The sequence below is a fragment of the Pelodiscus sinensis genome, chromosome 31, assembly GCF_049634645.1.
Source record: "Pelodiscus sinensis isolate JC-2024 chromosome 31, ASM4963464v1, whole genome shotgun sequence".
Classification (NCBI taxonomy): Eukaryota; Metazoa; Chordata; order Testudines; family Trionychidae; genus Pelodiscus; species Pelodiscus sinensis.
In genome coordinates this window covers 13,592,364-13,619,823 of record NC_134741.1, presented here as the reverse complement: position 1 = coordinate 13,619,823, position 27,460 = coordinate 13,592,364, and the positions used below count along the sequence as shown (strand labels likewise).

The 27,460-nt window shown below is 53.2% G+C and overlaps 2 protein-coding genes and 1 non-coding gene across 11 annotated transcripts in view; 2 read left to right on the top strand and 1 right to left on the bottom strand.

The window, feature by feature from the left end:
* Positions 1-1,397: 1,397 nt before the first annotated feature.
* On the bottom strand, positions 1,398-21,368 carry LOC142821447 (zinc finger protein RFP-like). 3 transcript variants are annotated; one of them, XM_075912430.1, is made up of 8 exons: positions 20,893-21,368; positions 17,160-17,255; positions 16,028-16,258; positions 15,894-15,916; positions 15,062-15,177; positions 13,996-14,055; positions 12,943-13,124; positions 1,398-1,581 (listed from the first exon to the last, which is right to left on the bottom strand). In XM_075912430.1, exons 1-8 carry the CDS (start codon positions 21,289-21,291, stop codon positions 1,474-1,476), a joined length of 1,215 nt encoding a protein of 404 aa, XP_075768545.1. In that variant the 5' UTR covers positions 21,292-21,368; the 3' UTR covers positions 1,398-1,473. The 3 variants fall into 3 exon arrangements, with proteins under 3 accessions (XP_075768545.1, XP_075768543.1, XP_075768544.1); XM_075912428.1 differs by lacking the exon at positions 1,398-1,581 and having other exon boundaries at positions 4,128-13,124; positions 20,893-21,366; XM_075912429.1 differs by lacking the exons at positions 1,398-1,581; positions 17,160-17,255 and having other exon boundaries at positions 4,128-13,124; positions 20,893-21,366.
* TRNAT-UGU (transfer RNA threonine (anticodon UGU)) lies at positions 3,029-3,108 on the top strand. Its single transcript is given in 2 exon segments — positions 3,029-3,066; positions 3,073-3,108. It is a non-coding gene; the product is annotated as a tRNA-Thr (tRNA).
* Positions 21,369-22,896: 1,528 nt separating the features above from the next.
* The window catches only part of LOC142818177 (uncharacterized), a 29,286-nt gene continuing 24,722 nt past the window's right edge, over positions 22,897-27,460 (top strand). For 2 of the 7 annotated variants that reach the window (XM_075912391.1, XM_075912386.1), the window contains exons 1-4: positions 22,897-23,657; positions 24,051-24,499; positions 26,337-26,432; positions 27,007-27,237. In XM_075912391.1, coding sequence (XP_075768506.1) covers positions 24,464-24,499; positions 26,337-26,432; positions 27,007-27,237 — 363 coding nt within the window. In that variant the 5' untranslated portion in view covers positions 22,897-23,657; positions 24,051-24,463. The other 5 variants (XR_012898201.1, XM_075912389.1, XM_075912388.1 and 2 more) reach the window with 4 other exon arrangements.

Genomic DNA, 27,460 nt, shown 5'->3' with positions numbered 1-27,460 from the left:
GTGTGTCCTCCCCCACATGCCGGGTGGGGGCTGGGCCGCACATGTGCCCTTCCCCAACCCGGGGCACAATTAACCTGTCTGCCCAGGGTGCTGGAATGGCTCAGTCCGGCCCTGAGGAAACCCCCTCCAAGAGGGAAGCAGGGATGTTGCTGTGGTGTCCCTGAGAACAGTCAACCCACTCATTTGTTGACCCAGGGGCAGCGGCCTGTGGCTCATTTCCCCTTCCTCACCTGGGCAGGGACACGGCTGGGAGTGAGGGTGTCCTGTTTCTTAGGGAGCTCTGACCAGTGGGCTGGGACCGGGCTTGGCAGAAATCTTTCCCAGAGACACATAAGCTGGAGAGATGTTTGTGGGGAAACATTTTGTAAATGTCGATGGATTTAAATAGTTCCTGCAAGTGGGGTGTTTGAAGCTTTCATTTAAAAATTTCCTCTGTCCTGTTGTTTCTGCTCTGTAGTGTTATCCCATTTGTCTGCCATGCAAAAGGTCTGTGTCAAACCCAGACCGAAAGAGACCCCCTCTTTCTCCATTCAGTTCCTTCTCTGCTCCCTCAGGCCCACTCCTGTCTTTCACACAGCCCCAGCTGCTTTGCCTTCTGCCCCAGTGTGTATCCTTCCCTGGTGCTGTAACACTATGGGAAGGGATCCTTTGCCAGCTTCTCAACTAGTAGCTCATTTAGGGCATGTTTACACAGCAGGGCAAAAGTCAAACTAAGATACACAACTTCAGCTACTTGTTTGTGTAGCTGAAGTCGAAATAGCTTAACTCTGCTTTTGGCACCGTCCACAGCAGGTAGTGGAAGGAAGAGAACTCTCCCTTTGACTTCCCTTACTCTTCATGAAATGGGGGTTACTGGAGTCAGAGTAGGAAGTCAGCCAACTTGTACTTAATTTGAAATAACAGCTTGCTGTGCAGACAGGCACTTTATTTCAAAATAACATTCTAATGTAGACATGCTTTTATTGTCCCATCACAGAGCTGATGCCAAACAACAGGAAGCTACATAGTGCTGAAGGGGGACAATCAGATACTGAAGGGTTTTTTCCCCCCTCCTCTCTTGGTTGGGGGAATAGACTCATTTGCTTCTGCTTTCCTATGGGGATGGAAATTTCAGTCAGTGTCCCCCTCCTGGGTTCTACTAGAGGTCAGTGACTTTTCCCACCTAAGAGCTAGAGAAAGCTAACATCATTCTGAAGCTGCAGCTGCTGCTACAAGGTGTCTCCCTCTCAAACTCCACAATGATCCTTTGACACAACAGTTTCCCAGCCCCCAGGATTTGGTTCAGTTCCTCATGGGCCCTGATATAACCCTGCCGCAGTTCCTTAGCCTTCGCTCTGACTTGGTCTGTGGTGCACCAGAGATAACCTTTCTTTGCAAGGCCATCAACCACTCAGCCATAAATATCGACGTTCCTCCGCCTGGACTGCAGGGCCTGCAGAGACGCCTCCTTCAACCACAGCTCCAAGAGGGACTTTATCTGTGGCCCAAACCATGACAGTGCCTGGCATTTGCTGCTCTTTGCTTGGTCCTGGGATGTGTCCCTGGAACACCAGAGGGGTCTTGTGCCTGTGACATGGCTCTCTGAGAGGAAGGAAATGCTCAGTCTTAGCCAAACGGCCGAGAAGCAATGCTTTACGGCAAAAAAAAACGAGGACAGCTCTTGGGCCGGATCCCCGGGCGATGCAGAGCAGCCAGCAGCCACTTCCCCACCTCCCTAATTTTCCCACACGCTACAGCTGCCTGCTTTGGTGGTATAGTGGTGGTCCTCCCCCCACCATGTGTGCAAAACACCACCTGCTCTTGCAGACAGTGCAGCCAGATGCTAATTTCCCACCACTGGACGCAAAGGCATGATTGGTATGGGGTGGTTTTCACTGCAGCTCAAGTGGTCCTTGCTTCAATTCCAGGTACCCCCTTTAAAAGCTGATCATCTTAAATGGAACAATTGCATCTCCAATGGTATCACAGTTTAGATTTCTGTTGTACAGGGATTCTTAAAATGACAACAGACTCATAATGCTTTCCAGTGCCAATGCACATAAACCAGACAAACTCGTCCCTCAGCTGAAACCAGTTCAAACCTGTGTGTCTGGTTTCTATTCCCATCAGTTCAATGAGGGTGTGCTCTGGATGCCCATTGGCAAGTTGTTGGTCTCCATGGTCTCCATGCAGAAGAACAAGAACCATGTCCAGCTGGGGAGGAATGGCCATGCAGAGCGTCCAGTAGCCACTTCCTTGTTTGCCACTCTTGAATTTAGCCCAAGAGCCGAGAAGCTGCACTCTTCCACCCAAAAACCTCTGACACTCATCTCTCCCCAGCTTCTTCCTGACCCCTCAGTTGAGTCCTTTCTCAGGGGGAGCTTCTAGGAACCTGCATTCCTGGCTGCAGGGTGGGTCTGGGTTCCCACAACCTTTGAATCAATGTGAGACATGATCCCAGGCAGGGGTGGCCCGTGAGCCTAGGCAAGCTAGGCAGCTGCCTAGGGCGCTGCTGGCCAAGGCACCCGTGATGATGTCACGGCCACTGATGGCCGTGCAGGCAGGGGCATCGCAGACAGCTCCCTGCCTATGGCGCTAGCTGCTGCAGCCGGCCTCAGGCCGCTCCTGATCCAGGAAACCATCTTCTGGAGCTTTTTCCTGTCCCATGGAGCTCAGGGCAGGGGGACACAAAGCTGGTGTCTGTGTGGTGCCAACACGTGTAACACATGGCAACATTTCAACTTCCTCTGCCGGTGAGGGAGCCAGATTGTTCCCATGAGGCCACATGCAGATGGGGCAGGGTCTGGAGAGGTGAAGCAGTCAATTGGAGCAAGCAAGGAGAATAGGGTATCAACTAGCTGAGAGCCTCAGGCACACAGCAGCACTTTGACTCCTGCAAGTTGAGTTCAAATCTCAGTGAGACCTACTGGTGAGGTGTTCGTTTGTGCAAATCCTTCATAATTGATCTTCTTGCCCCACTTGTTCAATTCCACTTTGTGCTTCTTGACTTTTTCAATCTAAGGACCTTGAAGAAGTATTTAGCAAAGCTGCTCCAGTGGCGCAATGGGTCAGTGCACAGTACTTGTAGGAGACATGCTGAGGTTATGAGTTCAAACCTCACCTGGAGCAGTGATTTTTTTTAGTCCCTGCTGGGCTGTCCCCTTCCAGTGAACGCGGTGGGAGCTGGGATTCCCCCTCACATATTATGGCCTCTTCAGAGTGAATGCTGGGTGGCCAGAATCCGAGGTCCTTAGTGAACCTCAGGACAGGGAAGCCAAAAAGCATGGAGCACAAGGACCTCCTAGCAACCACCCCAGGCCCCGCAGGGTCTACTAAGACTTGAACTCAGATGGCAAGACTCAGAGTCATGAATACTGTTCCTTACACAATGGGACCTAGACAGAATGGCTGGGGTAGACACCTGGGACCCTCAGTTCTCAGGCTGGCCTCTGCACTCCTGGCTTCCCTCCAGCTGCTTCATCTCTCAGGACTCTCTGGCTACATCTACACTGCACATTTATTATGGAATAAGCTTTGCTTATTTCAAAATCGCATGTCTACACTGCAGGGAAACCTCAAAATGAGTCCGAGGAGGCTTCCCTAATGTAGATGTGCTACCTTGATTTAGAGCCCAAGTTGAATAACTTAGAATGGCCCTGGGGAGGGGCTATTTCGAAATAGAAGAAGTGGAGCATCTACACACACGCATCATTTTGAAAATAGCTATTTTAGAATAGGCATTAATCTTTGTACACTGAGGATTACAGAAGTCAGAAATAGCCGTCCATTATTTCAGAGTTATTTCAAAATAACGGAATTGCTGTGTAGACGCTCACATTGTTATTTTGGAATAATGGCCATTGTTCCAAAAGAACTTTTCTGTGTGGACAATAACCTCTGTCCTGCCCCAGTTCGGCTGCTTTCAGGACAAACTCCTTGTTACTACCAGTCATAACCTGGAGTCAGTGAGGGTCCGTCCCACCTGAGATGTGTGTTCTACAAAAGCCTCTCGTTCTCTACGCACATCTCAATATTGGCTGCAGACACTTATTTTGAATGGGGCTGTAGCTCAGTGGCATGGTGTTTGACTGCTGAGTACATAATCCTTGGTTCAAATCTGAGCACTCCCTGCGAGAGTGTCTATTTAATGGAGACATTCACATTTCCATTGTATGTGAACTCTTTCAATCAATACAAACCCTTAGGCTACAGGCAGGAGTTTTGCACAAAAACGAGCAGAGCACTGCACGAGTGTTCTTGCATAAGTAAATTTGCACTACAGCCTTAGAAAACAGGGCTTCTTCCAGAAGAGTTATTCCTCTCCCCACAAGGAATAAGCCCTCTTCCACAAGAGAGCAGTGTAGACAGGCAACATGAATTTCTTGTGCAATAAACCCGTATGGCTAAAATGCCCATCAGAGATTTCTTGCGCAAGAGAGCAACCACACTGCCATGGACCTCTTGCACAAAAGCACATCTCTTGTGCAAAGCACTTGACAGTGTGGATGTGCTTTTGTGGAAGACCTTTTGCAAAAGAACTCTTGCGCAAAACAGTTCTTACACAAGAAGGCTACAGTGTAGCCATAGCCATAGTATTATGACAGTGTTTAGGTCAGTAACTGGGGCCACTAAATGGTGCCTCTGATCTGTGACCTGGGGATCCATGTTGGATCCCCTCAGGCACTGGCCACTCGGAGAGTGGTCAGAACTGGATTTTCATGCAAGTGGCAGGAGGGTTCCTGAAAATAATGGTGCTGCACAAGAAGATTTTTTTGTGCAAGAAGGAGCAGTGCAGACAGCTCCTTGTGCAAAAGCTCATTAGGTATGCAAATGAGGTGCGGCAATATTCATCCCCATGCCTCATTTGCATATCTTATTGCGCAACAACGTGCAGTGTAGATACAGCCAAGGAAGCCAAACACTGGCATTACCAAGGATTTGCAGCAAACCAACACCTCACTAGCAGGTCCCACTGAAGTCGTGGTGCAGGATTCAGACTCACTTGCCTAGGAAGGCGCTAGAATCTCCCTGCTTCACAGAAAAATTTTTAAGCTTAGACAGAAAGCAGAGGGGCTATGTTTACACTGACAGGTTCTTGCACAAGCAATATGCAAATGAGGCTAAGCATTGAATATCACACTGCTCCTTCATGCACAAGAAAATGCCTCTTGAAATTAAGCAGCGAAACAGCTTTGCACAAAAAGGCTGTGTCTACACTGGCGGCTTTTTGCACAAGAACATCTTGTGCAACAACATGTCCACACTGCCATGTGCAAGCTGTGCTTTTGTGCAAGAGCATCCATGGCAATGTGGATGCTCTCTTGTGCAAGAAAGCTCTAATGGCCGTTTCAGCCATAGGGCTTTCTTGGGCAAGAAATCCCTGCCGAGCGTCCACACTGCCCTCTTGTGCAAGAGCTCCTGCGCAAGAGGGCTTACACCTGTTAAAAAAGAGCATACTCTTGTGCAAAAAGCCCTCTCTTACCACTCCATACTGTAAATCTTCTCACACAAGAGCAGGTGGGCAGTGTGGGTGCTTTCCAGAAGAACAGTCATTATTGCGCAATAATCCGCCAGCGTAGACATAGCTGTACAAGGGGGGACCCCACCGACCCCCGCTTCGGGGTCCTCTGACCCCGTACCGTGGGGGCTTGATTCCCACTCAATGTCTAGTCTTCCCGCTTTCAAGACGGGGAATGCGGGTTGTCGGTCGTGCCTTGTGCAGCCGCACGGCCGGTCACCAGCTCACACGTTTCTCCCCTCCTTATGGAGGGGGGAGGGAAAGGGGGGCCCGGGCCCACCCTCACTCACGGGCCCCAGCCCAGGGCCCTAAGGACACGGAGGTATTTAGCTCCGGTCCGGCTGACGGGGCTCCATGCCGAAACGCGTCAGCCCGCCAGCTCCACTGAGCTCTGCCCTGGGCTGCTTCCTTTCCCTCCTCTGGCGCCCTTCCTCCCTCGCCTCGGGGCGGTCACCTTGGGCTCGTCCGTCAGGCTGGCGTTCGAGCGTCCGTATGTCCGCACCTTGCTCTGGGCGGGCTTCCCAGCCCAGAGGACTGTCGTGGCCGGGCTCAAAGGGAGGTGGTTTCGCTCCGACCTCCGCCTCTTTGGCGACAAGCCCCCTCATGGCTGCCGCCTGACTCCTCTCTCCCCCCCCCCCGAGCGGACGGGGGTCCATCTTAAATCTCCCGCCGGGCATCCGCCTTTGCTCACGTCACCGGGCGGGCGCCTCCCCTATCGCCCGTCCTGTCTCTTCATTGGCCGGCTCCCCTGTCACTCCAGGCAGGGAAGTGCCGCCCCTGCTACCACCGCGTCGGCCGCCACGGCGCTACCGCTTCGGGGGGGGGGGGCGGCCGGCTTTCCCTGCCCCGGCGCGGCCCGCGTGCATGCCGCGCAACCCCGGCAGGGCCCCCCCCTTACCCCCAGGAATGCCTGCTCGGCGGCGCCCCAGGGACGGCCGGGGACGCCCCGTCACAATAGCCAAAGGGTTTCCATGCACATGAAGGGGCAGTGTAGACAGCTCCTTCTTGCACAAACCCCCATGCCACGAAAATGGCAGCTCATTAGGTATGCATTTGAGGCACAGTGATAGTCCATGCTTAGCCTCAAATGCATATTGCTTGCACAGGAACCCACCAGTGTAGAAATAGTCAGGGAAGCCAGCCTCTCAGGCTATATCTACACTGGCAGCTTCTTGCACAAGAACAACTCTTCTTGCAGAAAAACTTGCCTGCTGTCTACACTGCACAAGCGTTCTTGCACAAGTACATTTGCAGTATAGAGTTGTAAAACAGGGCTTCTTCCAGAAGAGTTACTCCTTTCTCTATGAGGAATAAGCCCTCTTGCATGAGAGCTCTTTCACAAGAGGGCAGTATAGACAGGCAACATGAATTTCTTGCACAAGAAGCCCCTATGGTTAAAATGGCCATCAGAGCTTTCTTGCGCAAGAGAGTGTCCACACTGCCGTGGATGGTCTTGTGCAAACGTACATCTCTTGTGCAACAGGACATGGCAGTGTGGACGCTCTCTTGTAGAAGAGTTTTTGCACAAGGGCTACATCTATACTGGCAGGTTCTCGCACAAAAACTCTTTTGCAGAAGAGTTCTTCTGTAAAAACTTTTCCAGAAGAGAGCATCTACACTGACATGTGCTTTTCTGCAAGAGCTGTGCTTTTGCGCAAGAGCATCCATGCCAATGTAGACACGCAAGAAAGCCCCAATGGCCACTTTAGCCATCGGGCTTTCTTGTGCAAGAAATTCATGTTGCCTATCTACACTGGCCTCTTGCACAAGAACAGTTGCGCAAAAGGGCTTATTCCTGAGTGGAAGCATCAGAGTTCTGGCTCAAGAAGCCCTGATTTCATACATGAGAACTTCAGTTTACTTGCGCAAGAACACGTGGCCAGTGTAGACAGGCAGCAAGTTTTTGTGCAAGAGTGGCCACTTTTGCACAAGATCACGCCAGTGTAGACACAGCCAAAGTTTGTTCCACAAAAGAGTTCTTGCACCAGAAGCCAACAGTGTAGATGCAGCCTCACAGTTTCCAGACAAGTAGGAGCAGAGAGCTCCTGCCCACATAAATTGACAGAAAAAAATGCTGTAAAACAGCAGTAACAAAAACCTAGACAGAGAACAGCTGTTTCTTTCTTTCACAGCAAATACCAGGGGTATGTCTAGACAAGCAAGCCGCTTTTGCGCAAAAACTTGCCAGCTGTCTACACTGGCCGCTTGAATTTGCGCAAAAGCACTGACTTTGTAATGTACAAAATCAGTGCTTCTTGCGCAAATACTTTCACACTTCCACTCCGGAAAAAGCCCTCTTGCGCAAGAATACTTGTGCAAGAGGGCCAGTGTAGACAGGGAAGAACAGTTTTGCGCAAAAAAGCCCCGATGGCTAAAATGGTGATTGGGGCTTTCTTGCACAAAATCACGTCTAGACTGGCCACGGATGCTTTTGCACAAAAGCACTTTTTGTGCGAAAGCATCCATGCCAATCTAGAAGCACTTTTGCGGAAATACTTTTAACGGAAAAACTTTTCCGTTAAAAGTATTTCTGCAAAATCATGCCTGTCTAGACGTAGCCCAGGGGAAAGCACAAATGCAATCCCCCACTACCATAAATTGTGCAGTCAAGTCTCCCCTTTTTGGGGGAAATTGCAGGTGTCAGCACACTACATGTGTGTCTAGACGGGCAAGACTTGCCACTTGTCTACACTGGCTGCTTGAATTTGCTCAAGAGCACTGACGATCTAATGTAAGACTGTCAGTGTTCTTATGCAAATACTTTGATGTTCCCACTCGGGAAAAAGCCCTCTTGCTCAAGATGTCTTTTGCGCAAATGCATCCGTGCCAGTCTAGACACTCTTTTGCTGAAATGCTTTTAACAGAAAAACTTTTCTGTTAAAAGTATTTCCGCAAAATCATGCCAGTCTAGACGCAGCCTGAGTGTCCTTGGCCAGCTAGCGAGTGGCACAAAGGTTCCCAGCAGCGATGACTTTGGATAGTTTGAAAAAAGCTTTCATAGCCTAAGTGAGATGGCTGAGTGGTTAAGATGATGAACTACTAATCCATTGTACTCTGCGTGTGTAGGTTCAAATCCCATCTGCTTCAGACATTTGCAACCCTCTCTCCCAGAGCTCTCTTCAGTTCAGTGCTAGCCTCTCCTATAACACTGCCTGCAGCAGCCTGGGGAAATCTTCACAGAGACCCTCCCAGATGTGACCTTCTGCCTTCAAAGGGTAACCTCACAAAGGAGATGTCAGGCAGTGGGAGTCACTGAGATTGGCACAGCCCTGCAGCCTGTCCCACCTGGCTGTTGCTATTGTCCCTCTATGAGGTCACTCCCTCCCAACCAATGAGCTAAATTGCAGCAAAAGGCTCTTGTGATGTCAGTGCTGCCTTGCAAGGCTCATGGCCAGCCCCTTGGCATGTTTGAGCTGCTCCTACCTGTGTCACCCCCACTCACTCAGGGTATGTTGACACTACAAGGTTATTTCAAAATAATAGCTCCCAAAATAAGTATTTCAAAATAGCTTGTCCACACAACAGGGAAGGCTTGAAATTAGTCCAAGGCAGGCTTCCCTAAAGTGCATGTGCTATATCAGTTTAGAGCCCCAGGAAGCACTGGGCATTAATTACATGACTCTGAGGAGTAATTATTTTGAAATAGCAGCAGCTGACTGTCCACACTGTTGCTATTTCAAAATGGCAATTTTGAAAGAAGTGTTTTTCCTCCTGAAATGAGGGCTTATTATTTCTAAATAATTCTGAAATAACAAACTTGCAGTGTATAGATGTGCACTTACCAACTCTTCTTCCTTCTCATCATTAACACATCTCCTTCCTTGCTCCTCTCACTCCCAAAACAGGCAGTGCCTCACAGAAACATTGACCCTCCTGCTAAATCCCCATTTCTCGTTTATTTCACCTTATTGCTTTCATCATCATCAGTTACTGAGGGTACGTCTGCACTGCACGCTATTCTGGAACATTTATTCTGAAATAGCGAGTCTACATTGCACAGAATCCTCAACTTCTGTCCGAGGCAGGATTCCCTAATGTAGATGTGCTATCTCGACTTAGAGCCCCAGAAGGCACCGAGGAGGAATAAGTTAGAATGGTCCTGGTGCGGGGCTATTTCAAAATGGAAGCAGTGGAGCGTAGACACATGCCTCATTCCAACATAGCTATTTCAGAATAGGCGTTATACCTCATAGAATGAGGTCTACAGAAGTCAAACTAAGTCATCTGTTATTCTGAAATTCCTTCAAAACAATGGAAAGGCTGTGTGGATGCTTCCAGAGTTATCTCAAAATATCTCCGCTGCTCTTCACTGTCCCCTCTCACTCAAGGAAATCATCTCTGCCCTGTGTAAGGGAGCAAGGCTGAAGCCCCAGAGAGCTCTCCTAGGACTTTCCAAGGCAGAGACACTCCAGAGCATCATGTCCTGGTGACATTCATCTTCCTTGCTGAACCCGGCATGTCTGTGAGGCTCCGTGTTTGTTTCTCTTTTTGTGAAAAGAAAATGACCTGGCCATGCAAACCCTGCCAGTGCACTCCTGGTTTCTCTTCCGCTTAGGGGTAGGGAACCTTTTGGGGGTTGGAGGGCTGCTGACCCACAGATAAATCAGTTGGAGGTCGCACATAGAAGAGAAGCAGAAAACCAAAAGCCCCCAAACCTTCGCTGACTTGGCCCAGACAATGCAGGCTTCGGCTATACTACTACCCCAGCAATTGCTGTGCTGCTAAGTACAGAGAAGAAATAATAGGAAGGTTAACATGTTGGCTCTGTGGTACACTGGAAAGTGTGTTGGATTTCTTAGTTGCACCACTCAGTATGAGTCAGGCTAATCAGTCAGAAGTTGTTGGTTCAAATCCTCCTTGAGTCACTTTAGCTGCTCCCTCATTTCCAGGGAAGCTTTTACAGAATAGGCCACCCCCTGAATGTGGACAAATGGGCCCAGGACAAGGGAAGAAACACAGGGCTGGACCCCAGGAGCTACAAGTCTCTGTGCAAGGAGGTGTCTTTTCTTCCCACAGACACAAGGGAGTGAAGAAACTTAGTGATCTTACATAGTCCATCTTTTGTTTCTAATGGTCTTTTGTGCTCATCTCTAATGTGCTGCAGGACCCTTCATTGGTTTTTAACCTTTCACAGCTACAGACGACCAGCACCCCCCTCTGAAGGGAACGACTAGTGAGGATGAGAAATAGGAAATCCAGCTGCTTTCTCAGGCTGTTCCGTGTCTTCTGGGGGCATCGTCCCATTTCCCAATAATTCTTTTCCCATCATCCTTGTGACATTCGACCTCATGTCAGTCTCTCCAGGGACAGGAGCAGAGTCCAGGTTTTGGGTTTCTCCTAGAGCAGCAGCAAGAGCCCTGTTCTATCAATCCCCTCCCACCAGTCTCATTTTCTAGCCCAGAGACACTGGCAGTTGGATGGTTTTCCCCTGGCAGAGGCTCTGGGCAGGCAGAAGGAGAGGGAAACGGGAGTGAGGGGGCGTAAGCAAAGCAGGGCCTAGTTGCTCCTCTTGGGATTTCTTTGTGTTTCTCTTGGGGTGCTAGGGGAGGAACTGGAAACACCACGTGACTGTTTTTCACTGCCTGTGATTGGGCCCAACCTGGCAGCAACATGCACAAAGAGGCCAATGCAAGAGCTCTGGAAACACTGTAGCCTTCTTCCAGAAAAGCTTATGCAAATGAAGCATGGGGTAGAATATTGCCGTGCTTCATTTGCATAATTGATTAGCAGCCGCTTTTGCACAAGAGGTTTTTGCACAAAAAGGAGCTCTCTGGAAGCCATTGCTTCTTGTCCTATGCTCAAAGGCCAAGGAGAACAATTTTTCTCCTTCCTCCTTGTGAGACCTTTTGCAATACTTGAAAACTATCAATGGTCAACTCAACGTGGGCAAGAGGAGAGTCAGAAGGTGCAGAGGGAAGAGAAAATTAGCAGCCCTGAGACACATTATCTAGGTGCATCCAGAAAAGCCTGGTGTGACTATGGGGCCAAGACTGCAAACAGCTGTGTGTGAGCAGCCAGCTGGCACCGGGCAGAGCCCATCACATCTGATGGTGTTTGCTGGATTGGGGGCTACATTAGGAAGAAAGAAGTGGGGCTCTCAACACAGTCATCTGCCCCTCCTAGCTCACATGTGCCCCTGCACACTGGTAACCGGCGCTGTCACTCCCACCTCCCTCAGCAAAGAAACCCAAAGACGCTCACTCCAGTGCAAACAGACAATTGTTGGTGCTACCTGCCTCATCCCCTGCAATACACGTGTTGTCGTCACAGGCACTTGCAGCTTCTTGCTGCCTTAGGCCTGGATTTAGCCCCTTGTTTGCTTTCCCGGGTACCTGAGCTCTTCCTGAGCAGGGAGATGGGTTACTTGGGGTTTCCAAAACAGCTAAGGGACTTGAGAGCACAAATCTCACCAGAAGCCCAGGGAGCTGCTTATGCCCCTAAGACACTTGGGTGTAGATACATGACAGTTGCAAGGAAGCCAGATGGCATCAGTGCCGCTGGAGCCAGGGAATGGTGTGGTCATTGCAGCCTAGGCTCTCAAGCCCTCCAGAGCCCCAGGGTTGGCATTGACTAGCTGGGGTCTCTGCCACAATGCTCAGCGCTAAATTTTAACAAGGAGCCTCTTTCTTCCAAGAGTTCATTTGGCACCAGAGTTTAATGTCCAGCCTACTCTGCAGTACTGCACGAGGAACACTGCTACAACCCAGGGCCTGCAGCAGTGGGAGAATTTGCTGGAGGCAAAGGGCTGCCTACACCAGTGGGTTTCAAACAACAGGTCACAACCTAGTACAGGGTTGCAGAATGTCAGGCATTGGGACTTGTTGCTTCAGGGTGATCAGTGGGGGAATAAGGCAGCTCTCCTGGCACTACAGCAGCACTGTGCCCCAGATGTGCCTAGCAGCAGGCCCATCTCCTAGGTGAGTGCAGAGGGCAGCTGCAGGGACTTTGCCTGGCTCTTAGTTCTGTTCCTACCCAGCCCCACCTCTGCCTGTCCCCAGCCTGAGGTGGGGAGGAGCTTTCAGGCATCATAGAGATGAGGAGCCAGGGGCTGGGTACAGGAGAGGTCTCCAGGGTCACTGAGACTGGGGTGGGTGAGGCTAGAGAGGCTGATTTCAGAGATACAGGTAGAGCTGAGTTTTTGTGCCCCCTACCCAGAACCAGGGTCGGATTCTCTCCCCAGGGAGGGAGCCTGGTGGGAAAGTGAAGATCGGGACATTGGCACCAGCATCGATAAATGTCACCTGCCCCCGGTCACAGTCCAGACAAATCCGGATCCTGCTGAGGGGGTTCAAGGATAGGGGGGTCTCAGGGGAGGTGAGAGCTTGGAACTGATGCCCCCACTGCTTCACAGCCCAGATCCCCACCTCAGGGCTAGAGCTCATCCATCCCTTCCTGCTCACAGACTCTCTGGCCACCCCCACAGCCCAGTATCGCCCATCCCCTACCTCCACCTCCCAGCAATGTCTCCCCGAGGTGAATCCCTCACGGCCCAGCACATAGGGCACAGAGTCAAATCTCTCCGGGGTGCTGGGCAGTCGCTGCCGTGGTTCTGCCCATCTCACACGTTTCCGATCCTCAGACAGGACGAGCTGGGGATGAGCTGTGTCTGGATCCAGAGTCACAGTCGCTGGGGAGAGAGAATCAGGGCGTGAGGGGCAGAGCTCAGCCCTGCGGGCGGCTGGGGCCATTTATCACCCTCCCCAGCAGCCCTGTTGTGGCTGGGACAGGCCTGGGCCCCAGGGAGCTGCCTCTGCCCTGGGCCCTGAGACTGAGCCGAGCTGTCACTGCAGCACCTCAGCCTGGGCAATGGGACCCGCTTTATCAGCTTCTCATCTGTGTGCAGAGGCTGCAGCCTCCTGCCCCCAGCTCGGGCTGCTCCATCCCCAGGGCCAGGCCCAGAGCAGGAGGGTTCAGTGGGGGGGGAGGGGGCAGAGGAGGCAGGTAGCAGCCTTAAACCTCAGAGGGAAACTCCCTCTCCTGCTGCAGCCTCCACCCCCCGCCCAGGGCTCAGAGGGGAGGGGGCAGCGTGGGGAAAGAGCCACCTCACCCCAGAGAGCAGGGCCTGGGCATTAGTCACCCCCAGGGCAGTGAGGCTCAATGGGGGGAGCCCAGCTCTGGCTTCTGATCTGGCCAGGGGCAGGGCCTCTGGGGAAGGGGATCTGGGGTGGGGTCACTGAGAGGGGCCAGCACAGGGCAGAGGCTGGTGCCCAAGGAGGGGCTGTGCTGATCAGCTGCCCCGACACAAAGCACAGCCCCTGCCTGCAAAGCCCCCTGCCTACAAACTGTGCCCATAGTAAGAAGAGGAGGGTCCAACCATCCCATTGCTTAAACGAGGGGCAGGACATGGCCCCTCGTCCTTCTGATCCAGTGCCCCTGGGGCTCCTCACCACTCAGTGGGCAGGTTTGCGGGCTCTGTGGATCATAATTGCTGGGGGTTTGGTTGGTGATTTGAGCTACAAGTTCAGGAAGGTGTTTTCAGTCTCCACTTGAAACCTCACCCTGTCTGAAAGCTCCCTGGGTCTTTCCTCTTGCTCTCTCCAGTGCAGCGGGCAGTGTGTCTGGTGGGGGAAGAGAGCAGAGAGGTGAGATTTCACAAGTCCATATTGCCCATGACATCCCCAATCCTAACACACAGACCTGGGTTTTCATTATAGTAGACACACACTTGGGTGTATCTACACTAGAGAGAAGATGGAGGCTGCCGTTGTCAATCTCCCAGTGTTCAAATTAGTGGTCGAGATAAGACAGCTAATCGCACTGAGGGGCACTTCTATTGGTGCCCGTAGCCCTCACTGAACAAGGAGTAAGGTAAGTCTGAGGCAGAGTGCTCTTCTCTCCACTGCCTGCTGTGTGGACAGTGCCAACAGCCAAGTTAAGCTACTTTCAGTGCAGCTAGGCAATTAACGCAGGGTAAAGTTGTGTAGCTTAATTCGACTTTGTCCCACAGTGTAGACGTACACTCAGGTATTTAATGTAAAAAGGTCTGAAGCCTTCTACTTCCTCTCTCACTCAGGCCTCTCCCAGCAAAGGAACCAACCTCCCTGCAGCCTCCCAGCTACCCCAGGACAATGTGTGAAGAGATTCGCTTTCTCCTCAACATCCCCCCCACCCTGCAGACTTCACTGGGTTTGGCTCATTCACTTCCTGACATTTGTCACAGCCTAGGCCCAGATCGTGCCAAGACTTTGGCTTCAGAGTAACTTCACCCACTTTGGTCCCTTTGACACAAGTGGGAGGTTCAGAATTTGTGAACTCCTGGCTCTACCTGTGAGCCATGGGGTCTGTGTACTCAGCGTCTCCGCAGAGAGCAGCACGGAGCTGGCCATGTTTCTGGCTGTGTGTCGGGCATTTTGTGCTCTAAGGTCACTGTAATTACAAAGCAGCTTTTGGAACAAATAAGGTTCAGTGAATCCACCTGAGTGTCTGGGACGGCAAGTGGGCGACATTCTCACCTCACAATTCAACCAAAGCTTCATCTAACGAGGAACCAAATGACCAGCATCGGTCTCTTCCATGGCCTCAGACACTTCGCTCACTCTCCCCTCCCTCATCCCTTCTTGGTACCTGTGAACTGCCTCAGCATCTCCGACAGCGCAGTCGTTTGCCAGGAGAAACCCCTGACTCGCTTGTCCAGCTCAGGAGAAATCTCCTCTGGCAGCTGGAACGGCCCCATCTCACACCTGGAGAGAGACAACGTCACATGGGGACACTGCACCAAGTGACTCAGTTCTCCAGCTCTGGCCAGTGAGTCGCTGCTCTGCTGGGCCTGGAGTTCGAATCCTCCAGTTCTCCCAGCCCAAGAGCAGGGGCAGCGCAGCACTTGGCCCTGCAACGTCCCCTCAAAGGTCCCATGAACAGTCTGCAGCTCTGGCCTGGGGAGACCAGCTCGGGGGCAAAAGGGGAATTGAGTCTCCACGGCCAACTCATTCCTTGGCCTCCAGGCGCTGAGGGACAGGAGGTTCCTGGGGAAGGGCTGAAGGAATCTGCCACTAGGGACTAGACTGAGACACCAGCTCCCCCCTCGCCAGCCCATTCCACACAGGTCTCCTATCAGCCCTTGGGTGGGACAGACTCTTGGTCCCTGCTGCCCTGGGCTGAATGTGCCCAGTGCCCAGCAGTGACAGGCCCATGTCCCACCCCGCAGCCCTGAGCAGCCAGTCCCCAGGGAGGTGACAGCTCCAGGAAACACTTGAGGTCAGACTGTGCCCTGAATGGGGAATTCCAGAGTCTGCTGGGCCAAGGGAGTGCCACAGGCTGAAGTTGATCAGAGATTTGTGCCCAGCCTGTGACCTTCCCCTCCCATCTGGCTGCAGAGCCCTGGGGAGATGTGGTGACAATATCAGCTCCAAGCTCTTTCCCTGCGCTGTGCAGTGTGAGGGGAGTGAGAGACACCTACCTGCTCAAGGTGCTTCTGACATCCTAGAGGGGAGAGAGAGAAAAGAAACTCAGTCCCATCGGACACATATACTTGTGATTCAGGAGTCTCCCTTCCCTGTGTGGGGAGCTGGGACATTTCTCCCTCAGTCTCACCTGCAGGAATTCACTCGCTGGCTTCTGACACTTCCCCTCCAGCTCACTGATCAGCTCACTGAGACAGGAAATCTGCACGGAGAGTTTCCTGACAGTGTCAGTCTGGAGCCTCCCAATTTCCTCATCCAGTTTCTCCAGCTGGGCCAGCAGGAGTCGCTCTTGTTCCTCCAGGAACTGCCGCAGCTGCTGAAACTCGGCCAGAACCTTCTGCCTCTTGGCTTGTGTCTTTTTCTGTATGAGAACAGGGAAAGGGCTGGTCAGGGGACCTTTCCTTGGGAGCTGAGTGTGCAGGAGGGAGAACTTGCTGGAAAACCCTCAGATTTCTGCCATTTCTGCCACTCAGCAAACAGTCGATCTGTGGAACTCCTTGCCAGGGGATGTGGTGCAGGCTAGGACTTTAACAGGTTTAAAAACAGAGCTAGATAAATTCATGGAGGTTTGGTCCATCAATGGCTATTAGCCAGGATGGGTAGGAATGGTGTTCCTAGCCTCTGTTCCTCTGGAGGTTGGTGACAGGGGAGGGATGACGTGAGAATTCCCTGTTGTGTCCCCTCCCTCTGGGGTATCTGGTATTGGCCAATGTTGGCTGACAAGATACTGGGCTGGATAGACGATTGGTCTGACACAGTATGGTATTTGACACTGTATTATTTGACTCTGCCCTTTGGGTACTAGGCAGAGGAATCTCTCCCAGCTTCTACTTTGGTCCCTGCGTCTCTCTGAAAGGTACGGTTCCCTGATTGCCATGGGCAACGTGTTCTGTTATTCATGGGCTCTGGGAATTCAGATCCAGAGCAGCAGGGGGCAGGATTCAGCACCAGCCTGACAGAGATGCCAGGGGAGAAAACAGAAGCAAACCTGTTAGTGCAGCAAAAGAGCAGACCCAGCAGACAGCCCTTCCCAGGGACATGCAGGTCACTGGGGGAGGATTTCTGGGAAACCCACAAGGACTGGACATTAACTCATCCCCTGACATGGCAGCTCAGGGCCTGTCTGCACATGGATCTAACCCAGCAATCCATGGTCATGGAGAAACTAACCATCTCTTCCTCACCAAGGCCACACAGGAGCCTGCCTCCAAACAGCCCCTCCCCCCGCCAGTCCCTGCTGGTCCACAGCCACAGGCACCTACCAGATACTCCTGGCTTCTCCCCTCCCCCATCGCTTTCCATCTCAGCAGCTTTTCTCTCTCTTCCCTCAGAGTCTTCAAATGAGCCTCAAATTTTCCCTGAGGAAACAGAAATGAGCTGGGAGGTTTCATTGGGAGGCTGGGAGGGGTGCGAAATGGGGCGGTTTCCCACTCACAGCCCCAGTGACTGTTGGTCCCAATCTCTGGGTACATCTAGACTGCAGACTTTTTCCTGGAAAAGCTCTGCCTCATCCAAGGCCTGCACCTGCTTTTCTGAAAAAAGTTTCAGAAAAGGAGACGCGTTTTCTCAGCATCCCTGTACCCCTCGTTCTGCAAGGAAGAAGGGATGTTCCAAAAGAGGCTTTTTTTCTGACATTTGGCCCCGTGTAGAGGGGCCAATTGTTGGAAAAGCCTCTTTCAGAAGAAAAGTGGAAAAAGATTTTCCAACAGAACTTGGCCATCTAGACACAGCCTCTGTGTGACATCAGGGCCTCCGGGGAGAGATCTCAGTTATCACCCGGTGGTACTGGGATTTGTGCGCTGACTAGTGGCACCATGTGTAACAGGCCGGGACTCACACTGAGGGTGAATCAACACAGCTCTGTGAGAGAGGATTTAAACAACAGAGTGACACCAATCCCAGGAGCCACCAGGGTTTGAACAGGGGCTGGGAGCTCAGCCCTGAGGCCTGGGGACTGCCCTGGTAGGACAGAGCTGGGCTAAGCACCAGGGCAAGCCCCATGAGATAGAGGGAGGCTCAGGGGGCCAACAGCATAACTGGGAGCCTGGACAAAGTGGCAGGGGAAGGGTGGCAAGACTCTGCTCTCTGGGAAGGGCCAGGCCCTAGGGCAGAAGGGGCAAGGTTGGAGACAGTGAGCCCTCAGTGCAGCCTGGAGCGTGATGCATCAGAGCCCTCACAGCCACCCAGCGCGCTGCAGCAGTGAGTTAAAGGGCCGGGAGCGCTGGCTGCCTTGGCTGCCTCAGTAGCAGCTGTAGCCAGAGCCCTGGGCCCTTATGAATCACCAAGACCCGGGGCAGTTGCCCCCTTAGTCTCCCCTCATCCGAGGGCCTGGGGAGACCATTTGTCTGGCTTTAAGCTTCGCAGTCCCAGTTCTGTGGGGCTCTGTCCCAGCCCGATGGGGACTCAGCCCTGGCCATGGCTTTGTCCAGTGAGAAAGGAACAGGAGGAGACTGAGGATGCAGCAGGACCCCTGTGAGGGTGGGGGCAGGAGGGGGTGGCACCTCCACGCATAATGACGTAGATGGGGTGGTTTGACAGAGGCAGGGACAGGCCCATAGAGGGCACCCAAGAGTGAGGGAGGGCCCGGCAGGCAGGCGTGGGCATGTCCTGTGCTCTGGGGATGGGTCAGTGACTCCCTTAATTAAAAGGCTGATTTCTGTTCAGGAGGGTTGGGGTTTGCCCCAGCGCTGCTCTGCAGTGGTAACGCCCTCCGGGCAGGTACCCACTGCCCCAGTCCCTGGTACAGCTCCTGGTAGCAGTGCATTCTGGGAGATTGCCAGAGGCTGCCTGGTGGGACTAACAAAACCACGCTGGCTGGTCTGTGCCCAGGTACCCACTGGCACAGGTCAGACCAGCACCGGGCAGCTTCAGCCTGGGGGTAGTTTTGCTCCAACCCAGTCTGATCCCAGTGGTGCCTGGCATGGCCCTGCGCTGCCTGGAGTCCTGTGGTGGGTGGGCTCTAGGTGCTCGGGGTCCCACACAGTATCCAGCCCAGTGACCTCCTCTAGTGCTGGCCGTAGCATCTGAGTTTAACCCCTCATGAAGCAGCCCAGGAGTTCAGCATCCCAGTGGGAAACCTGCCCTCCCTGCTGGGCCTGGGCCTATAGCAAGGCATCTTTCCCTCCTGACACATTTCATCACTGGGGCTGAGGTGGCAGCATGGCCTAATGGTTAAGCTCATAGACTGGGTCTGGAGAAACTGGGCTTCTATGCTGAACTCAGCCACTGAACTACTGGCTGACTCACTATCCTTTGTGCCTCAGTTTCCCTCTCCACCTTCTGTCTACCTAGACTGTAAACCATGGTCTCCAACCTTTTTAAGCACAAGACCACTTTCTGAATGTAAGTGCATCCAGGATCTACCTCAAACCCAAATACACTTACCCTGCTTCCTTCATGCCCTTCCTCTGATGTCCTACCCCTGCTCACTCCATCCTCCCTCTCTCCCCCATCCTCTCTCCCTTTCACTAGGCAGGGGCAGTGGGTTGGGACAGAGGCTCTGGTCTTGGGCTAAGGGATTTGGGGTGTGAGAGGGGCTCTGAGCTGAGCCTGGGGCAGAGGCTTGGGGTGTAGGAGGGGGTTCAGGGTAGAGGCTCTATAAGGGAGTTTGGATCCAAGGAGCTCAGGGCTAGGAGAGGGGCTTGGAGTGCAGGAGGGGGTTGATGACTGGGGCAGAGGTTTGAGATTCTGGCTCCAGCTGGACACTGCTTATTTTGGTGGCTCCAGGGTGTGGTGCAATGGGGCTAATCTCACCCCTGCCCTGGCCTGCAACACTCTCAACAGCAGCCAGCAAACTCCCTCCACCCCAAGCCCTGTGCCTCCTCCATCTGTTCTTTGGAAATAGAACACGGGGGGGGGGGGCACCCGGACATCAACGTCCCTCCTCTTCCTTCCCTGCTCTGTGCAGCAAGCAGGAGGCTCCTGGGCAGGGGGAGGGGAGCAGCTCCAAGGCAAAGGGCAGGAGGTGCGCAGCAGTGGGGGGATGGGCAGCTGAAGGGCTGGCAGTTGACTGCCTCTTGGCCAAACTAGTCAGGATCATCTGTCACAGGCTCCAAGATCTACTGGTTGGTGATCACTGCTGTAAACTGTTCAGGACAGGGATTGTCCCTGGCTGTGTTTTGTGCAGAGCCCGGATCTCATGTGGGGTCTGTCAGGGTGACCGTGATGCAAATACAAGTAATAACCATAAATACTAGTCCTCAAATCTGTAACAACAGCAGCCACTTGTAGCCCCCCTTCTTTAGTCTTAGGGCAGCATATTCCCATAGGCCAGCCTGCCGCTGATTGCATGCACCTCCCATTGGGTAACGGGCCCTCATTTCCCCAGCGGGTGCTGGCTTTCAAAAGCATCCAGCATCTCAGAGAAAACTTTCCTACAGACTGTGGCTGTGTCTAGACTGGCCAGTTTTTCCAGAAAATCAGCCACTTTTCCGGAAAAACTTGCCAGCTGTCTACACTGGCCGCTTGAATTCCCGCAAAAGCACTGACGATCTCATGTAAGATTGTCAGTGTTCTTGCGGAAATACTATGCTGCTCCCGTTCAGGCAAAAGTCCTTTTGTGCAAAAGGGTCAGTGTAGACAGCTCAGATTTGTTTTCCGCAAAAAAGCCCCAATTGCGAAAATGGCGATCGGGGCTTTTTTGCGCAAAAGCACGTCTAGATTGGCATGGACGCTTTTCTGCAAAAAGTGCTTTTGCGGAAAAGCGTCCGTGCCAATCTAGATGCTCTTTTCCGCAAATGCTTTTAATGGAAAACTTTTCCGTTAAAAGCATTTGCGGAAAATCATGCCAGTCTAGACGTAGCCAGTATGTTTAAAGACTTGGTATTTTGCCTCTGTTGCCCCCTGACTGGAGCATTTATTTTGTTACAGCCTCTCCTGGGCCAGGCAGGCTTCAGCTGGCTGGTGAGTCGCACCGGGCCAGGGAAGAGTCAGGGAAATTAGCCAGTGACTAAAACCCAGAGTAATTCCCTAGCAGACAGGGCAGCAGCTCCCTACCTTGTACTCCTGGGCAGCCTCTGCTATGGGCAGCACGGTGTGCATGCAGTGCGCCCGGGACTCTCTGCAGACCACACAGATGGGGGCTTGATCCTCCTCACAGAACAGCTTCAACACCTCCTGGTGCGCCCTGCACATCCCGTCCCCGCCTGCTCCCTGCACTGCCTGTAGACTCAGCTGTTGGGCTAGTTGCCTGTTGGGCTGGGGGGGTCCCTGCTGCACAAGGTCCCTGCACTGAGGGCAGGAGGCAGCTGGGCCGGGTCCCTCCCAGCACCTGCTGAGGCATGAGTGGCAGAAATTGTGCCCACAGGCTGTGATCACCGAGTCCGTTAAATACTCCAGGCAGAGGGGACATGTTGCTTCCTCCTGCAGGCTTTTTACAGGGCTCACTGCAGCCATGGCTCCCTCCGGGCTGGGGAACAAGATCAGTTTCAATTCCCTGAGCTCAGGCTCTGCCCCACCTCCAGCAACAACCAGCTGTTCCCCTCTCTGGAGCTGACTCAGGCTGTTTGCTGGATTGGAAAGAGCAAGCCAGAGACATCCCAGCCCTGGAGGCTTTGGTGAGAAACGTCCCTCACTCTGGCTCTAGCCCTGGCACCCACCCTTGGGCTGGTGTGGAGGGTCCCTGAAGCCTCACATGTTCCCCAGAATCCACCAGATCAGCTCCCAGAATTGTGCGTGTAAGGAGTGAGAGTGAGGCTTGTGCAGAACTCATTTGTGCTTAATGTCTGACGTAGACGGATAAAGTAATAGTTGAGTATTTATATGTATTTAGTTATAAGCTCCCAGTTGCACGGTTTTACCATGTTCAATTTTCACAGCAGTGGGAAATGCTAGGGGGAGGGGAAGGCAATATTTGGCTCAGACAGTAACTATTCAGAGACAGATACTTAGATTCAAACAGTAAAAACTTTATTATTAAACTACAAATTGTCAACGTGACTCTCAAAACAGACTAAGAAAGTCCTTCAATGCTAAGTTCTCAAGCAGCCTCAGTTCTTTCTGTGCCTGTGTGTAGCTTTCAGTTATTATGAATAGGAAGATTTTTTCATCAGTTTGTGAGCAGACAGTGAAATCGAGGTTCGCTGGCATCTGCTCCCTCCAAGCCCAGTGAAAATCAATTCACAGGCCAAACACTTATTCCAGTTGGAATCCATGTTTCAAGGGCCTGATTCTGACATGCACTAAGGATGTTCTGCCTCTTTCTAAAGGAGCCTCATTGTCAAAAGTGCTGCCGATATTAATGACTTTATGGGTCTCATGAACAAAAGAGCCGCCAGGCTGGGTCAGACCAAAGGCCCCTCTAGCTCAGTGTCCTGTCTGCCCACATAGGCCACTGCGGGTGCCCCAGAGAGAATGAACAGAACAGGGACTCCCCAAGTGACCCACCCCCTATGGCTCATTCCCAGGGTCCTGCAAACAGAGGCCAGGGACACTTCAGTGCTGGGCTTTCCAGCATACTGGGGTGTCTGCCAAAGCACCCTGGGATGAAGTGGTAGGTTCAGAGGTGGTGGGGCAGGCTCGCAGGGAAGGGTGTAAGAGGGGATTTGCAGGGGGTTGTCATGGTCGCAGGTGGGACTGTGGGAGGTCCGAGGGGAACTGTGGGGGGGGGGGTGGCTGGTGGGGTTGTGAGGGGCAGTGGGGGGCTTCCAGGAGCTGCCTGCCCAGGGCGAGGACCAGGCGCCGCCCCCGCAGACGTGCCGCGTGTCTCGGCCCAGCCGAGGTGAAACGTTCTAGGGCCCGGGTGCGGCTGCCGGGTCTGGGCGCGGGGCGGGTCCGTGGCTCGCGCTGGAGGCGGGGCCCGGTGACGTCGCTGTGGGAGCCGCGCGCGGGGCCCGGGTCAGGCCGCGCCCCCGGAGGCAGCAGGGCGCAGGCGCGTCACTGGACTCCGCGCTTTGATTGGTTCGTGGAGCCCGAGCCTCGGCTCCACCCCCTTCCGAATCTTTCTCTCCCACCTTAGCGTCTGTGGGGCAGCCCGTCACTTGGGGGGGAGTCATAGGGCTGAGGGGAGCGGGGGAAAGTTGGGGTGGAGGGGCGGGGTACAAGTTCCCTTTGCAGACGGGGCACTTTCCTTTGCTCCCGCTTCCCCTCCAGCAGCACCGCGCGATCCTCTCTGCCCGGGTCGGTCCGTGGGGGGGACCCGCAGCCCGTTCGCAGCGCGGCATGGAGCGGGCGGGTCCGCGCGTGGCTCATCATCTGCAGCGGCCTTTGGCCCTAGCGCAGGGCTCTGGGCTCCCCCCCTCCGGGGCCCCAGCGCAACAGCTGGTTTAAGGCCGGAGCATGTTTCCGCTCCGATGTCAGGTAGAAAGCTCCCACGTGAGAGACCGTCACCGCCCGACAGGAAGCCGCTCTCTGCACAGACACGTGGGGAACGGCTGCGTGGCCGCTTTTCCTGCGGGAGCGCTCCCTCCCCACCGTACCCGTGGGAAAGTGCGGCCCCCGGCACATTCCCGCAATAGGAGCGATCAACATTCCACCTATAAAATCCCGGCCCGGCTCCCACAGGCGGAAGCAGCCTCTGACGCGGGGAGCCCCGCCCCGCGGGGCTGGGGGGCGTGGCCAGGCAGCTCCAGTTCTGAGCTAAGCCCTGGCGTTGGACTCTGATCTGAGTCCGTGATCCGTTGCGCATGCGCAGTCTGAGTGCGCCCGCCACGCTCTGGATACCAAGGCCGGGTTTTCAGAACGTCCCCTCCCGTCACTCCCCGCCTCTGTTCAGCCCTCGGCTCCTCCCCCCCTCGACTGCGTTAGCTTCCGCGCGCCCTGAGGTGGGAGCCGTCCTGAGGGGCAGTTGGCGTCGTTACTCGCTGTTGTCTGCCGCCGCCTCTGCGGTCGCGTCACAAACACTCACTCCGCGCGAGTCGCCCCCCCCCGCCCCGGCTCTTGGCGCCTCCTGATGCTCCCGCCGGGCGGGGGGGTCGCTCTGAGCGCTGGGTGCGGGCCGGCGCGCACAAAGGGGCTAGGATGGGGCAGAGGGGGCGGGGCGAACGCAGCGTGAGGCGGGGCCCTGGCATGAGGGGCGCAGAGACGGGGAGGGGGTCTGGCTGGGTCAGGTGGCTGAGGGGTTCTGGGGAGGCCCTGGTGGGGGTGAGTGAAGCTTTGGGGGATTTTTGGTTTCTAATTTTGATTTTTTGTATCCTCGGTACTGGTACCTCACACAGCCGCCCTCAGACCTGCCCCCCCATTGCTGAGCTCAGGAAAGTGACACAGCCCCTGTTGCCCAGCCCAGAGGCAGCCATGGCTGCAAGAGAGCCCTGTGGAAACCCTCTGGGAGGAAGTGACACGTCCTGTCTGTCTGGAGGATTTCACAGCCCCTGTCACTCTGGAGTGTGAGCACGTTTTCTGCCAGCCCCCCCTCAGCCCTTGGTGTGGAGACACTGAGCAGCAGGGACCCCTCCGGCCCAGCCAGAAGCTGGCAAACGTGGTGGAACTAGCCAAGCCGCTGAGTTTCCAGGCAGCGGAGAGAGCAAGATGGGACGGGGTGTGTGGGGAGCACCAGGAGGCTCTGCACCTGTTCAGTGAAGAGGATCAAACTCCCATCTGTGTGGTGTGTGACAGATCCGAGGCTCACACGATGGTCTCCATACAGAAAGCTGCCCAGGAGTACAAGGTACAGAGTTGCTGTCCAGTGTAATGGGAAATAACATTGGCTTTTGATTACAGGCTTATTTTATTGGTGTTACCTGGCACAGGTGTGCCATGGCTCTTTAAAGCCTTCATGGTACAAGAGATGCTGTAAAAAGTAAATGCTCTGGCTTTGTGGCATCTTGCATCAAGTCTTTATAGATACCTGATGTGGGAAAAGTTTCTCTGAGGCTCTGTATCCTGAAACCGAGCCTTCGTTGGTGAGAGGAGGAGTTTTAACATAAGGCAGGGATTCTCAAACTTTGTGATACCATGACCTCCCTCTAAGTTGCTCACGACCCCCCGGGGGGTAGGGACCCGCAGTTTGAGAATCCCTGACATAAGGGAAGGTGTTAACAATCAGAGAGGTTCAGATAAGTGGTTCTCAACTAGTGCTATGAGTACCCTTAGGAGTACTTGAGAGAAGTCTGGGGGTACAGCAATGCCACTGAAATTTGGAGAAAACTGATTTTTTCTTAAGTTTTACAGCACTTTATTATTTTTGTACTTCTTACACCCAACAATTTCATCCCTGCCCTGCTACGATTATGTTATTTAAATAAATGTGTTGCAATGGTAGGGAAAAAATTGTGTGTATGAAAACTGTAGGTACTGCGGATACTTATAATTTTTTTTAAAAAGGGTACTTTATTAAAAAAGGTTCAGAAACACTGATTTAGGTCACAGGAGCTGCAGGCCAGGCAGCGAGCTGCCTTGGGACTGGAGAAGAGGAGGTTACAAGCTGTTACTGATTGGCTGAGAAGCAGTACTAATTTGCCTTATAGACCCACAATGGCATCTGTGCCCTGCACAACACCCAGAGAGGGTCAGTCCTGGCCTGAGCAGGTCACAGTCTAGTTAGACAAATGGTGGGAAGAGAGAGTGAGGCACCAAGTTCCCTCATAATCACCAAGCACGTCAGTGATAAAGGATAGCCCCAAACTCTGCTCTCTCCAGGCTCAGTCCAAAGCTACACTAACCAATAGGCTGCATTTCCCTGTGTCTCTCCACATCACTGAACAATGATGAAGTGGAGTCCTTAGGAGGGAAAGACACATTGCTACAGGCCCCAGGCCCAGCAGGGACAGGAGGTTTCCCACTAAGATGCTGAACACCTGTGCTGCTGTATGTGGGGTTAAACTCAGATGCAGCAGCCAGCACTAGAGGAGGTCACTGGGTTGGATGCTGTGGGGCCCCAAGTGCCTTGAATCCACCCATAGCTGGGCTCCAGGCAGTTCAGGGCTATGCCAGGCACCATTGGGATTTGACTGGGTTGTAGCCAGAGTTCAAACTGGTTAACTGATGAGTTAATACGTATTGGTGCCAGTTACTGGTTAAACTCCCCCCTGTACCCGGCAGTGCCTTCTTTCCCCAGTAGCGAACGTCAGTCTGGAGCTGCTAGGAGTCCCCACTTGCCGGCAGTCTTGGTGGCCAGCCGGCAGATCTTACAAGAAAGCCCTGCCCCCAGGAAAGCCTACATCTGCTACTGGCCTTATCTGTTACAGGTTAAAAATACTGTAACTGATTACATTGCATTCGATTACATGATTAGTATTTTTAATCCTTTTTACCTCCTTAATCTCCACCTGTGTAATTTTTTACGAAGGTGCCACCACCGATCCATCCCTCACCATTGCAGGCATCCTGCTGCATCCGCAGTCTCCTCCTGTCTCTTTTTCTATGAACAAAGCCATGTCCAGGGCTGAGTGCCTGCCACACAGGGACAGAGGTCCACAAAACTGGGACTGTACAGTTTAAAGGCAGATAAATGGGCTCCCAACATCTCATGGGGTTTATCCTCATGTTTATTTCTGTTCTTTCAGGAAATATTGGAGGCCCATTTGAAGACTCTGAGGGAAGAGAGAGAAATGCTGCTGGGAAGGAAAATGACAGCAGAGAGGAAAAGCCATGAGTATCTGGTAGGTGCCTGTGGTTATGAACCGGCAGGGACTGGCAGAGGGAGGCTGTGTTAGGAGACAGGGCTCCTTTGTGGCCTTGGTGAGGTTGGGCTTGTTTGTGTTTCTCCTAGATCATGGATTACTGGGTTAGATCCATGTGTAGACCAGCCCTGAGCTTCTATGTGAGTGGATGAGTTAATATCCAGTCTCTGTGACTTTCCCAGAAATCCTCCCCAAGGGAAATGCATGTCCCCATGAAGGGTTATCTGCTGTGTCTGCTTACTTGGTGCATTAACATCTTCGTTTCTTTTTCCTACCTGGGTATCTGTCAGGTTGGTGCTGAGTCCTGCCTCCTGCTGCTCTGGGTCTGAACATGCTGCCCATGGCAGACATGGGAACAGCGCTTTCAGAGGGACACGGGGGCCAAAGGAGATGCTGGGAGAGACGCCTCTGCCTAGTACCTGCAGAGTAGAGTCAAATGTCAGAAATCTGAGGGTTTTCCAAGATGTTCTCCCTGCTGCACACTCAGCTCCACATGTAAGGGCCCCAGGTTCCATCTGTGTCCATGACCAGCCCTTTCCCTGTTTTCATACAGAAACAGACACAAGACGAGAGGCAGATGATTGTGGTTGAGTTTCAGCAGCTGCGTCAGTTCCTGAAGGAGCAAGAGCGACTCCTGCTGGCCCAGCTGCAGAAGCTGGACGAGGAGATTGTGAGGCTCCAGACTGACACTGTCAGGAAACTCTCTGCGCAGATTTCCCGTCTCAGCCAGGTGATCGGTGAGCTGGAGGGGAAGTGTCAGAAGCCAGGGAGTGAATTCTTGCAGGTGAGACCGAGGGAGAAACATCCCAGCTCCCCACACAGGGAAGGGAGGCTCCTGAATCACAAGCGATCTGGCTGTAACTTGGCATGTGCATTGCTGACATGTGAGTGACTATTGTGCTTTGTAGAGTTACAGGCACAGAGCTATTAGAGATGGCAAACCCCCATTTGCTCAGGAGATCCATGACTCCGGGGCCAGGGTTTTTCTTCCGCATGTTTGCAAAATC

Excerpts from the sequence above, each read along its gene's own strand:
- LOC142821447 (XM_075912428.1), bottom strand. The coding sequence starts at position 21,291 with ATGGCTGCAGTGAGCCCTGTAAAAAGCCTGCAGGAGGAAGCAACATGT. Across the intron at positions 17,256-20,892 it reads AGGCTGCCCAGGAGTACAAG|GGAAAATTTGAGGCTCATTT; the intron begins GTAGGGAGCTGC and ends CTGTTTCCTCAG. Across the intron at positions 15,917-16,027 it reads CAGCGAGTGAATTCCTGCAG|GATGTCAGAAGCACCTTGAG; the intron begins GTGAGACTGAGG and ends TCTCCCCTCTAG.